This window comes from Haemaphysalis longicornis, unplaced genomic scaffold, assembly GCF_048455015.1.
Source record: "Haemaphysalis longicornis isolate Haplotype H1 unplaced genomic scaffold, Haemaphysalis longicornis Haplotype H1 scaffold_1, whole genome shotgun sequence".
NCBI classification, from domain to species: domain Eukaryota; kingdom Metazoa; phylum Arthropoda; class Arachnida; order Ixodida; family Ixodidae; genus Haemaphysalis; species Haemaphysalis longicornis.
Genome location: NW_027526203.1, coordinates 82,501,924 through 82,515,594, shown reverse-complemented (window position 1 = coordinate 82,515,594; position 13,671 = coordinate 82,501,924). Strand labels below are relative to the sequence as shown.

Below are 13,671 nucleotides of genomic sequence, written 5' to 3'. Positions count from 1 at the left end.
CGAACTGCAAAGAGGAGAAATAACTAAGGAAATGTTTTTGACGAGGAGCACGAGTGAAGGCCTACGGGTCATGCTTAGCTCTACCATAGCGCTTTGTGAGTATTTGCTTTCTACTTGCGGGTTCAGGTATGTACTTACGTCAAAAATGAACCAGGACCCGATCGAGCGCTTTTTCGGAACAGTTAGGCAAGCTGGCTGCCAGAATGACCACCCCACTATGTATACCTTCCTCCAGGTTTACCACCTCCTGTCTGTGTACAAGCTCATAAGACCACCAAAATTTGGAAACTGCCAACTAACCGAAAGCGAGGAAAAGCCGTGCCTTACGGTGGAGGACATCAAAGAAGTATTTTTGCCCAAGCAGAAACACTAGAGCAAAGGTGGCAAGCTTGCCGAAAAAACGAATGGTCTCATTTCCACTGACCTTTGGGAATGTGAAGACATTTTACCCTCCAGTTGTGCCGACCCAGCCGTCAAAGATTGCATCGTGTATTTTGTGGCTGGATTTGTAGCCCGTAGATTTCGGCAAAAGGCCACCTGCACTGTATGCAAAAACGCGCTGGGAAATACAGAAGTGCCGCAGCATGGAAAGATTCCGGAGCTCGTTCACGCCAAGTCACGAGGCTTCCTAACCTTCCCTAACATTCATTTGTACACTCTCCTTCGTTCAGCGGAGAACTGCTTCGTTTCTCACGCATCTTCTCCAAATGTTTACGAAGAGACTTTAGACCATGTCCTTCTGGCTCACAAACTGACTTTTCCGTGTGAAGAACATAAAGAAATGCTGCTAGCGGGCATTCTCCACTATTACGTCGGCATGCGGATGAGGCAGTTCTGCCGACAGCAAAACAATGCTGTAAGGAAACTCACCCGGGAGAAGAAGAAGGTGGCAGAACACATGCCGACATAAAAAAATGACAGCATTTTTTTTCGTGAGCTGCCCAAAATGCGAACATATATAAGAATAAGAACCTGAGGTTTCCGGAAATGAGCAGCGAACATTAACAGAACTGTACGCAGCGCTCAGGAATTGCTCCTGACGAATCAGTGCTTTCATAAACTTGGCGTCATTTTTTTCATGAACTTTGCTTTGTACTCGTCAAACCAACGGCGAGACCCCTAAGAGTGCTGGTAATCACAAATCAAACCGCACAGGGGAACTATGTATCCAAAAGTGTTTCGGGCAATTTTTTTTTGTTTCTCCATTAAAGTTGGTTTCGTTGATTCCATTCTATATTCCTTTTTGTGCACCAAATACTTACACAGAGGTGCCAGAAAGCACCACACCACTATTTTACTAATCCGATATGCATGGCTGAACAAACATGGTGTTCTGATAATTTGGTTTGTATAAATAAATATTTTCTGAAATTTAAAAAAAACAGACCGCGAAGGTGGATAATAACCTACATTCTGCCATAAGAAATGCCTGCGTGTTTTTTCTCTCGCACCTATTGATTCTAACCCCCACAGATATCCACAAGTGTGCACGTGCAAGAACACAGAGGAGCGCATATACAGGGTGTTGCAACGATAACTGGAACACTTTAAAAATTTTTCCTGAGCGATCCGCCGCTCTGTTCACGCTCAAACTTCACACAAAGGTCGCATTTTGTGGTCTATTTTGTTTGACACCGGGAACAACAACGGTACTTACCTGTTTATTCTGAAAATAAATAAAAACGATTTTCGCCTATGGGAAAATGGCCGCTGATTTGAACGTGTGAGCCAGCGCAAGTTGATGTTGGAACGACGGAACCACCTGCAGAGTGAAACGCACGTTTGGGATTCACGTACGGAGCCAAATGGTGCAGCAGACGATCACAAAATGCACCTAGAAATGAGCTAACAGACGATCAGAAAACGCGGTTTTCGGGCTCGCACGTCCAAATCGCCGCCATTTTCCCATAGGCGAAAATCGTTTTTATTTATTTTCAGAATAAACAGGTAACTACCGTTGTTGTTCCCGGTGTCAAACAAAATAGACCACAAAATTCGACCTTTGTGTGAAGTTTGAGCGTGAACAGAGCGGCGGATCGCTCAGGAAAATTTTTTAAAGTGTTCCAGTTATCGTTGCAACACCCTGTATATAGTCGCTCGGAGCCACCACCTTTTCCAGTTTTGTGCAATAGTGAAAACTCAGTTTGGTGCTTCACATGCAAACTTTTCAAGCTGGGTACAACACTTACGTGTCGCTTACTAAGTTATTTTCGCTGATATAGTTACGATTAAATCTGGTTAAGTGTCTTGTATGGCAGCTTACCTATGAGGACGCTTTCACCTCGTGGTCGTTTAAAAACAGCAAAAAAAGACTAGCTCACGAGATGTTACCAGGTTTGGTAGGCATTTCTTCATCCTGAATATGAGGACTTTAACGCATTTCTTACATGAGCTTCTAGCTAGGAATATTACTTTTTTTATGGCCCTTAAGTAACAATAGGTAATTACCAGTAGACCTTAAGAAACAACAAAAAATGCAAACCCATAACATTTTCTGCGATTCATACGTGACATCGACTGAAGTCAGGCACTTGTATCTGCATGTCGTAATAACAGCTGGACAAACAGCCGGGTGGTTGCAAGTGTTTGGATGTTTGGAGAGGGCGGGGAAGGTGAGAAGTGATGTGTCGGAAAAGCGTCGGACATACTGGCACTACGTGGGGCCGTGATATGGCAAGATTTATTCACGCGCCCGTACTCGTGCCCCTGCCGCGGTTGTGGTTTCGGCACTTTTAACAACTAGTCTGAATTGATGAAATGACAATACTCTGTGCATATTAAGAGTAACGTTCGTAGTAATAGCTCTTCACGCAATACATATACAGGTTCATTTACATGGGCGTTTTTAAAATAGGCGATTCCTTCCCCTCTTCTGAATTTTCAGTCTAATAGGGTCAAACTGCCTAACATTATCATCCGAAAGTGCCGGATCAAACATTTGAAAGAACAATTTTAACGCGGGGCACATGGCGAAAAATATGCGAGGTCTTCATATCTTATCAGCGACTGTATTATATGAAAATGGTGAGACAGGCAATAAACACGGCACTTTCCGAGCCTGAAATATCAATTCTTATTTTTCATTTCGGATGATGTCTTGGTTTGCACACGCACAGGGCACGACCGGTGGCCCGAATGATTTCCCGTCGAGGGAGATAAGGTTATCGCTTAGCTAAAAGGGATTCTGCTATTCACGCTCCGATCGGGCTGAGCGGACCGCCGGCAGCGAAGCGCATTGTGAAACAAACATACAGCTAAAGCTCTTGATCATGCAACTGAAGGGCACAACGAGTCTTCTTTTTGGCGAGATATAGCAGCGAAGGTATTCATTTGTACCGGTGATATTCCGCGGCAGATCCAAAATACGCGCGGCAAGCCAACGTTGCGGCAAGCGTCGTCGGCTCACTCGGCCAGAGGCGATGCAGCGTTGGAAGGGTAGGTAGAGGGTTGGTTCGAAGCGCCCTCACTCTGTCAAGAATCTGCTGTATGGTTTCCTTCTTGGGTGCGCAGGCCGTATGAAAGTGCGCGCTCGCCGCTCCTCCAGTCCGGCCGTGGCTGGCTGAACACAAACTTTTTGTTTGCCTGTCTGTGAATATTCTAATTTGATAAAGTGTTTGCTTTATTCACTCAGAAAATAAAATTTTTATTTGTGTTTATTATTTAAATTGTCATTACAGAGGTAGTTTACTGCCAAAAAAGGTTGAACAAAGTCATCATCATCTCAGTCGTTTGCTATTGTATTGTTATTGTCTCGCGGTGTGCTCCTCACGTTCAACAGTTGGTAACAAGCAAAGTTGTTCAAACTCTGATTTGTGCTGAGAAAACAGCCGTTTTTCAAGTCGAACACAACAGATCAAAGCAACGGAACTGACGCTCCTCTATCAATGAAGCATGACAATGCGTCAATTAGAATGAGGCGCCCGTTGTTTCCAGTCTACTGCTTGGCGTAAGGAAGTCGGTGCTTTTTTTCCATTCAGCCGAGTTTACACGCATCATTCACTCAACCGGTCGACGATGAGGCGCATTCGGGCCGTGCTGCGTCTCCTTTCGGAGTCTGAGGCGGACCGCAGCCAACCCCTGCACGTTCGGATCTCCCGACGCGATGCTGACAAGCTGCTTCTCGGAGGCCCGTCAGATGACGACACACTGGCCCTTGCCGCGCCCGGAAACATCCAGCTCACATCTCCGGGTCTTTTCGTCAACTACGTAATCGTCGACAACGACGACGCTGCCACCAGTTCGTCCGCACCATCGGACTCGGTGGAGGTTCTGGTGACACGAGAGTTGCTTAAACGGTGCGCGCTCAGGGACGGGCAGGCGATGGTCGTCGTGCGCGGCGTGCGCTGCCCGCGTCTCTCGAAGGTGTCTCTCCTGGCCAGGAGTGCCGAGGTGTACGCGCAGCTCAACGGGCCCCAGCTCTGGGAGGCGCTGAGCGGAGGCTCGGCGCAGCGGGGCGTCCTCTGCCGCATGAACGACAGCCTGGCCGGATTCGACGGACACTCGGTGCTCGTGCTAGACTGTGAACCCACTCGGCAAGGGCTGATAGTCCCGGAGACGCAGGTGGGTCGCTTTTTTTCGCCCTCTTTTGACCGCGCTTTGCGTCTCTCAAAGCCGGAGCGAAAGCGCTGGTGGTTGTGGTGCACCCAGTCTTTTCTTGGTGCTCTTTGAAGCATGTGTTTCCCGCGATTGACCCAGTGGTCAAACTGCGACCACGCTAAGAAGGGGACAGAAACGGCTCCTTGGTCCACCTCATAGCCACGTTTAGTTCAGTTCTGCCACCTCCTAACTGTCACTTCGGAAATTGAATAGGCTCGCTGCCCTTGGAAGTGCCCTTGGCGTATCCCACTTGTCAATGTGGAGTGAGCAATTGAATGTGCTACATGGGTAGGAAATTGTGCCGTGAGCAACCAAATTCAAGTTAACCAAAGAACACGGACAGTGACGTACTTCATACCTTTGAGTTTGTGAAGACTGTGTGGTCCAAACTAGTGAGTGCACCCATTCTGGGTCCAGTGCTCTGGGGCCACCTGTGCACTACACTGGTTCTGTCCCGTGCAGGTTGTGGTGATCCGGTCGTCACAGGAGAGCTTGCCGTCGGCCGAGCCAACCGTGTCACCTGGGGATCTGTCCAAGTGGGCGGGCACTATCTGGTACACGAGCTTGCTCATCCAGTCGAAGCAACGGCACGGCCAGGACCAGAGGTGTGCAGTTTGGCTGGTGTTGGCCTGGGTCGGCTTGGATGGCTGTCCTACGTCGGCAGTTGGTGAAATGAGTGCTCAGGAGTTGCAGGTCGATTACAGCTAGTGTTCTTCAATATACACCACAGTTGCGAAACTCCGGATCAGAATTTGGGCAGTGCGGCCCTCCCTACTTCATTGAAGCTGAGGGGCCAGCGTGCCGGCACCTAGGAAACAAAACCTGGACTTTACTTAACATTTACGTCATAGTAAAACTTAATAAAGTAAAGCTTGCTTTTTAGGTTAGAAAGCCACAAGCACTAGAGTACCACTTTAACTTTCTGCCGACCGATGACAGGCAAGTCACTTGCCCCGTGCTTGCTCCTGTTTGCGAGTGGGTGGCCAGCCATCCGCTTGGGCGAAAGCATGCACGCAGCATTTTTTCGCATGCGGCAGCACCGGGAAAAGGGCACCCAGCACAGCTCAGCCAGTTCTCCAGCTGCCTGGATGGCCGGCGGACCAAGCACTGTGCCACCAAAACTGTCACTTCTGCTTCGTGGCTGTTTGCATGATTCGCTGGAAAGTGCAGTGCTGTCTGCTACAGAGCTATTTTGAATGCTTTTAACTGGTTAAAGAGGCATTTAATGGGGCTGCCACTCATGTCCCAGTTGATTTGGGGGTACCTACTGCACATTCAATATAAATCTGCCCGATGGGAAATTTCGGTGCAGTTGGCCTTTACAGGAGACAGGTGACAAGTCTAATTCAGTCTATTCATAACCATTGGGCGTGACCCAGCATAGCAGTTGCAAGCTGGGAGTCGTCACTAGAATTACAGGGCTATACAGGGCCTGTAATTAGTGTGCAGTAAATGGCTGGGAAATGTGGAGTTGTGCTCTAAGCCTGTGAAGGTGATGCTCAAATTCCCCGTTGTGGCTGCAGTGTGTTGCGCCACAGGGGTGTGTCCACATAAGAGTGAGCTTGACGATGGCCAGGGTTAGAAACTGACGACTCATTTATTGGAAAGGTGGCAAGGGCTGTATACAGCATTATATACATTCCGTGTACTGTCATAAAACATTGATCCTGTGGAGGAAATGAAGGCAGAGAGCTTTTTTGCATCATTGTAGCATTCGGAGAGATGTCCCACATCTAAAAGGTAACCCGCCATGGTTTTCCTTGTTTTCTATTGCATGAGATTGTATATGCCTGGCTACGGTGATAAAAAAAATTGTCCATATGCCACTGTCGCGTATCTCAGTAGGCAATGTGGAGTCTGTCTGCTTCTCTCGTAGTTCCTGTTTTCTGTGCTATTCAGCGAAGTAAGATGCATAGCCAACTAGCCCAAATCAGACTTTTGTGTGGGCTAGCTACAGTGAAAAAATATTTTGCCCGCACGTCGCTGTAGTGTACCTGACTGGGGAGAGAATAAAAGCTTGGAGTCACGCACAGAAATGTTAAAACAGCATTAAATGGCTCATTGATTGAAAAAAGGGTAGCGTTTCCGAAACATCAGACTTGAATTTTCATGGGCGTATGCCCAGAAATAAAACACAAAGCAAAGTTTGTGCATCAGCAATAACACACAAAAATGAATAGGAGCAGGCGTTCTGTGGCTGCATGGCGTGTGCCTCAGAGCTGAAACACATGTACTCTGGGCACTGCCTTGTTCAGTAGCACAGCAGTCAGCAGCGGACCAGGGCAGTGTGCATGGCATGCTGCTACACTCCTGGCCGGTGCTGCGGCCAAATCTGCGCCGAATGCACAGGAGCACTCGATCACACACTAGCGCTTCTGCATTCAGTGCAGAATAAGAAGTGCTAAGGTGTTGTCATTTTTTGGGAATTGTGTGGCTGTTGGTGTTTTGGAACGTAAGAATTTGTTATGGCAGGTGTAATATAAAAACAATAAGAAAAGGAAAAAAAACACTACTTCCCACAAAATATGTGAACTAAGCCCAGAAGCCTTAAGCAACAATACCAAAAGAAATTAATTGCAAGCAATCAACATGCTGACCCAAAAACTACAAGCCACAAAGGCTTGTGCAGTAAGGCATATGCAAGGTTCGTTTGTTTCCACCTAATACTGAGATGGTGCTGAATGTTGGTGGCATGTTGCAGCAGTGTTGCGATTACTTCCATGGGGGCGATGGTTGTGCTGTGGTGGCGCAAGTGGGAAACTGATGGCAGTGTTTTTGCCTGGGTGCTTTTGGGCCTTACTCGGGATGACCGATCACAGGTGGACCGGGTGGATTGCTGTTAGGCCACACAAGTGACAGAACACAAGGGTGGTGATCGGAAGAAAGAAGTTGGCCACTTGAAGTTGAGATGAGAAAATCCAGGATTGAACACAGCTGACAGAAGTGGGTGTAGGTTGCTAGGACATACCGTTGCTCCTCAGTAATAGTGACGGTGTTGATGAGGTCTACCATTATGGGACATGATGAAGGCAGTGGGAGCCTAAAAGTAGCCATAATGTTTTGCCCCGAGTTTTAAACAGTGTCAGATGCTGAGAATAGGTATGTCTGAGAAGGGTCATATTCTAAAGTTTGTGTAAGGCCCTTGACTTTCAGGTGAAACCGGGTATTGCGCAACGTAACCAAGTGATTTTCATCAAAGTCGGGTTAAACCTCCTTTGCCCTCAAAATCTTGCTTTGGCCAACATGTTTATGTTGGCCGAATTCAGCTGAAGCCTGAAGTGAAACTCCGCCGACTATATCTCACTGTTTTGTATCACATGATTACTTCAGTTCTTTCTGTTCTGGGGAAAACTTCTTTGCAAGGAAGTGCTTGGAGAGGATTGCCGAAATGTAACTATAGAGACATCAGACGAATTGCTAGATGCCCTCACACCACCCCGAGCCAGTGTTTCGATGACAGTATTTATAGTTACAAGTTGAAACCGGCCTTAGTTGTAGCATGACGGGGATTATTTTTCCGGAACACCTTCAAAGATTTTGCAAATTCAACTTGCCTCAGTTTTGCGTTGTTATCACTCGTTTGATGTACAGTGCCTGACAAATGGTTTTTTGGGAACGTTGTTAAAACCCCAATCTCCCCCCCTGATTTTCCCCATTCAAGACAGCACCAGATATTGAGGCCCGAATTTTCAAATTTCGTTTAACTAGCATTTCGGCACGACGCAACCTTTGGGTCTGTTCTACCCTCTGCAGAGCGGGGCAGCGTTCGAGAGCGGCGGTGCCCTGCAGGGGCCCCCTGCGAGTGCACGTGCTCCCCCAGTTGCCTGAGCGGCTGTTTCCGGCAGATGTGGACCCCCTCAACTGCGTGTTCCTCCACTCCAGGACGATGGAGGCGCTCAAAATCACCCCTTATTCCTGGGCCCAAGCGTGTCTCGAGGGATCCCCCTCCGAGAGACAGCTCACGTGAGAGGAGGCGCATTTGCGTTAGCTGAAGGGCTGGTTTAAAGGGGCCATGGAGACAAAGTACAAGTTGGGTTCGCTAAAAAGATTTTATCGCAAACTTAGAACAGCTAACGGAGATGTTAATATTAAAGGGAACATGTGAAGCAGTGGCGGCTCCCCAGCCACTCTCCGGCAGCTCCTCTATCACGTCACAAAAACTTGCTTGTTCGATTTGCGGCCACCGACCTAAGCCACCGCCAAGAAACATGATTGGGCAATTAGGGTGGAGGGCTCCTGATTCATTTGATTGTATCACTTGAAAGCTAACGTGCAGTTAACACACTGGTAATTGCGTTTTTAGTGCTGGCCGATAGCAAATCACTCCTGCCCATATCATGCCAACGTCGCGTAGAGGAAATTTAGGAGCAGTTGTGTCTTTTGGGTTAAAAAAACATCTTTCGTGGCCGGGATGGAGCTGAGTGATGGACTGAAGGCCAGTTCTTTCAAATTAAACAGAATTGTATTTTCTCTTCATGGCGCCTTTACCACAGCGCTGACATACCTAACTGCGGCCCTACTTGCCCGCTGCCGCATTTCCACTTCTGTTACACTATCGCGCAACTTGGCCCGGGTTGTAGTCGTGTGTCCTTTGTGTTACACAGGGTCGACAGGGGCACTGGGTACTTTTCTGCCAATGCCCGCACCTGCTTCGCCCAGCATGTCGGTCTGCGAGCAGGAGGCACCAGTGCACTTTCATTTCAAATGCAAGCTTTGCTGGCGCTTCCTGGGTGGTGAAATGCAACACCCCCCCGTCCCCTTCCCCTACTGTATAACCCTGCAACACCTCATTAAGGGGGGGGGGGGGGGGGGTGCGAGTAGTGATTTTTTATTTCAAAGTGAATACAAAGCGAATAATGATTTTGTATTTGGAATATTGTGAACTGAAGCGAGTATTTAGCGACTCTCATTAAGAAAACTGAAATTTGCACTTAATCAAGCATGTTTCAGTAACAACCCTGTCGTCACTGGCCCTTGACGAGTGCCAGTGACAACAGGATTATTACAAAATCGGTGTGGACAGGGCTTTTTATGCGAAAAAGGAACGTGGAGAGAGAAAGACTTCTTTTTTCACATCCTGATGACGTGGTCGCACTCCAGCTTCCCAAAGTCAACACTCTCGAGGTAAGGAAGCCCAGCTGCGCAGCAAGCCTCCGTTCGGGGTAGTTGATCTTCTTCTTAAACCTTTTATGTTCCTGTTTTATTATGGGATATGAGAATTTTTTCCTCGGTGAGAGAAGACACGGGGCGGAGTTAGCTCAATGCCAAGGAGATGCATGGGGCCCCCCAAAAGTGCCTTCCTCTTGCCGTTTGGCCACATGTCACCAAAGCAGTGTGGGAAAGCCCACCGCTGCGAGCGGTGAACACTCAATGTTTGTTTTCCAACTTTGAGATACTTTGAAAATTTATTCGAAATTTTCTAATAGTGCTATTTAATGCAAAGCTGAATCAAATTTTGTATAATTTTGCTTTGAAATTTGCCAGTTTTGAATATTCGCACTTTCCTACCTTGGGTGTACAGGGGTGAGACAGCTGCTCATATTGCGCAGTTTTGATACAAATTGGTTTTCCTGCGCCGGACTGCTCTAAAAGCTTGAAAATTGCAAAAATTGCGCCAACCTGCTCCAAAACAGTCTAAGAGCCGAGGCTTTAAACTCTTCTTCAGTTTCAGTGGAGAAAAATTCTTACTGACGACATAATTTTCCCGAAATGGTGCTGTTCGTAAAGGTTCAATTGATTGCTCATTTAATAAAAAAACCCACATTGTCCCCGAGATAGTTCTTTTGAAAGTCACAATGTAGGTTTGCACATGTTATATTCTGTGCATTTTCAAAGTTTTCCCATCGAAAAACATTGCAAAGTCCTGTAGAAAAAATATGTACTGAGGCGACAAACTACTTGGGCAAATAGATGAAAAAACGACAATTTTTGGAGCGCCGTATCTCCGGATCTCCGGGGGGCCGGACAGGCCGCCTATGGAATCGAACCTGGCAACGTTTAACGCGCGAACCTTATCTAGCGAAGCGAGTCTCGAGGTGTTGTTTGAGGAATTAGAGGGCATTAAATGGGATGTAATAGGGCTTAGCGAGGTTAGGAGAGCAGGCGAAGCCTTTACGGTGTGAAAAATGGACACGTCTTATGTTACCGGAGCCTAGAGGACAGAAGAGAACTGGGAGTAGGATTTCTAGTCAATAAAAGCATAGCTGGCAACATGGAAGAATACTATAGCATTAACGAAAGGGCAGCAGGTCTCAATAAGAGGTACAATTAGGCTCAATAAGAGGTACAAGCTCAAGGTGGTGCAGGGCTATGCGCCCACATCCAGCCACGACGACCAAGTAGTGGAGCGCTTCTATGAAGATGTGGAACCGGCAATGGCTAAAGTAAAAAACACAGTATACCGTAGTTATGGGGGACTTCAATGCTAAAGTAGGCAAGAATCAGGCTGGAGACAAGGCAGTTGGGAACTATGGTCTGGGCTGTAGAAATAGCAGGGGGGACCTACTAGTTGAGTTTGCAGAACGGAATAACCTACGCATAATGAATACCTTCTTCTGTAAACGGGAGAGTCGGAAATGGACCTGGAGGAGCCCGAATGGGGAGCATAAAAATGAAATATAGACTTCATATTATGCGATAACCCTGGCGTCGTGCAGGATGTGGAAGTACTCGGAAGGGTAAGGTGCAGTGACCACCGTATGGTAAGATCTTGAATTAGGCTAGATTTGAGGAGGGACCGCAACAAGCTAGCACGAAAGAAGCCGATAAATGAGCTAACAGTAAGACGTAAAGTAGAAGAATTCAGGATAGCGCTGCAGAACCGATATTCAGCTTTTAACGAGGAAGCCGAGCTTACGACACAGGAAGCCAGCGACAACCTTACACGTATTATCACGGAGTGTGCAGTAGAAGTCGGGGGCACTATGGCTAGACAGGATAATGGCAAACTTTCACAGGAGACGAAAGATCTAATTAGGAAACGGCAAACCATGACAATCTCTACCGCAGCTGACAGAATAGAACTAGCGGAGCTTTCGAAGTTAATCAATAAGCGTAAGACAGCTGACATACGGAAGTATAATATGGAGAGGATCGAATACGCTGTAAAGAACGGAGGTAGCCTGAAAGCTGTGAAGAGGCGTCTTGGCGTGGAGAAAAATCAGATGTATGCACTTAGACAAGCAAGGAAATTTCATCACAAATGGGAATAAAATAGTCACAGTGGCCGAGGAGTTCTAAAGAGATTTGCACAGTAGTCGGGACATCCAGGATAATGACGAACAAGAAAGTAGTTCAGAGGAGATAGACATCCCACCAGTAAAGACAAAAGAAGAAAGGAAGGCTTTGAAAGAAATGAAAGGGGGCAAAGCACCGGGTGAGGATCAGATAACAGCAGACCTCTTGAAGGATGGCGGGGAAATTGTGCTTGAAAAACTGGCAAACCTGTATACGCAATGCCTAATGACCGCGAGTGTGCCCGAATCTTGGAAGAACGCGAATATCATCCTAATCCATAAGAAAGGTGACATGAAGAACTTGAAAAATTACAGGCCGATCAGCTTACTGTCAGTCGTCTACAAGCTGCTTACCAAGGTAATCGCTTACAGAATTTCTGCAACCTTAGATTTCAGTCAACCTAAAGAACAAGCAGGGTTCCGTAAAGGTTATTCAACAATGGACCATATTCACACGATCAATCAGGTGATAGCGAAGTGCGCTGAGTATACTGAACCTCTATATATAGCCTTCATAGATTATGAGAAAGCATTTGACTCGGTCGAAACCCTAGCAGTTATTCAGGCATTACGGAAATAGGGGGTAGATGAGCATTATATAAGAATACTAGAGGATATCTACAATGGGTCCACAGCTACCATCATCCTCCATAAGGAGAGCAGTAAAATACCTATAAGGAAGGGTGTCAGACAAGGAGACACAATCTCTCCAATGTTATTCACAGCATGTTTACAAGAAGTATTCAGAACGTTGGATTGGGAACAGGTGGGAGTAAGGGTTAATGGAGAATACCTCAGTAACCTCAGATTTGCTGATGACATTGCCTTGCTAAGTAACTCTGAGGACGAATTGCAAAGCATGCTTTCCGCACTGGACGAACAGAGTGGAACCGTGGGCCTGAAAATTAATATGCAGAAAACTAAAGTTATGATCAATAACCTCGGGACAGCACAGCGGTTTGAGATAGGTGGCGAGGCAGTGGAAGTGGTAAGTGAATATATCTACTTAGGCCAAGTTGTGACCCCAGATCCCAACCATGAGGCAGAGATAATTAGAAGGATCAGAATGGGGTGGGGTGCATATGGCAGGCATTCTCAGATAATGAATAGCAGCCTACCATTGTCACTGAAGAAGAAAGTGTATGACAGCTGCATCTTACCGGTACTCACCTACGGGGCAGAAACTTGGAGGCTCACTAAGAGGGTTCAACTTAAATTGAGAACGACTCAGCAGGCAATGGAGCGTAAAATGATAGGTGTAACATTAAGGGACAAGAAGAGAGCGGAGTGGGTCAGGGAACAAACACGTGTTAAGGACATATTACAGCTGAACCTCGTTATAAGAGACACTGATGTAAGAGACAAATGGGTATAAGAGACACTATTCACCCACATGGTTGGCTACCCTATCTTTCCCATTAAATCGACCTCTTTTATAACAGACATTGGATGTAGAATATCGGTTATAAGGGACAAGTCATCCTTGAAGTTTAATCAATAATCGCGCTTGTAACAGACATTTTAAGTTCAGATGCAGTGCCACCAGTCACTAATTGCAGTTGCTTCCATTGTGGAAACACAGGTAGACAACAGGCACCTGCAGTCGCTATTATAATTTCAGCAAACACAAAGTGGCTCAGTCAGCTACGAAATGACAATGAGAAGCCCTGCCAATGGAAATGCAACTGACAGAAGTGGTTGAAGCTTACTGCCATCCATTGCCATTGGATGGAGCGCGATCACACATGCGGGCTCTCCCACTCGCGTAGCTCCTAATCAAGAAGCACTGCAGACGTTGAGTCCTGCAAGCGTAATGAATAGCCTGAGCACACAGCGGAAG

The 13,671-nt window shown here is 46.9% G+C and overlaps 1 protein-coding gene across 1 annotated transcript in view; it reads left to right on the top strand.

Annotated features, from left to right (window-relative positions):
• Window positions 1-3,711: 3,711 nt before the first annotated feature.
• Window positions 3,712-13,671, top strand: part of LOC144177807 (peroxisomal ATPase PEX6-like) — a 172,525-nt gene continuing 162,565 nt past the window's right edge. The window contains exons 1-3 of the mRNA XM_077705390.1: window positions 3,712-4,560; window positions 5,059-5,201; window positions 8,350-8,559. Coding sequence (XP_077561516.1) covers window positions 4,015-4,560; window positions 5,059-5,201; window positions 8,350-8,559 — 899 coding nt within the window. The 5' untranslated portion in view covers window positions 3,712-4,014. The remainder of the gene's footprint in view (window positions 4,561-5,058; window positions 5,202-8,349; window positions 8,560-13,671) is intronic.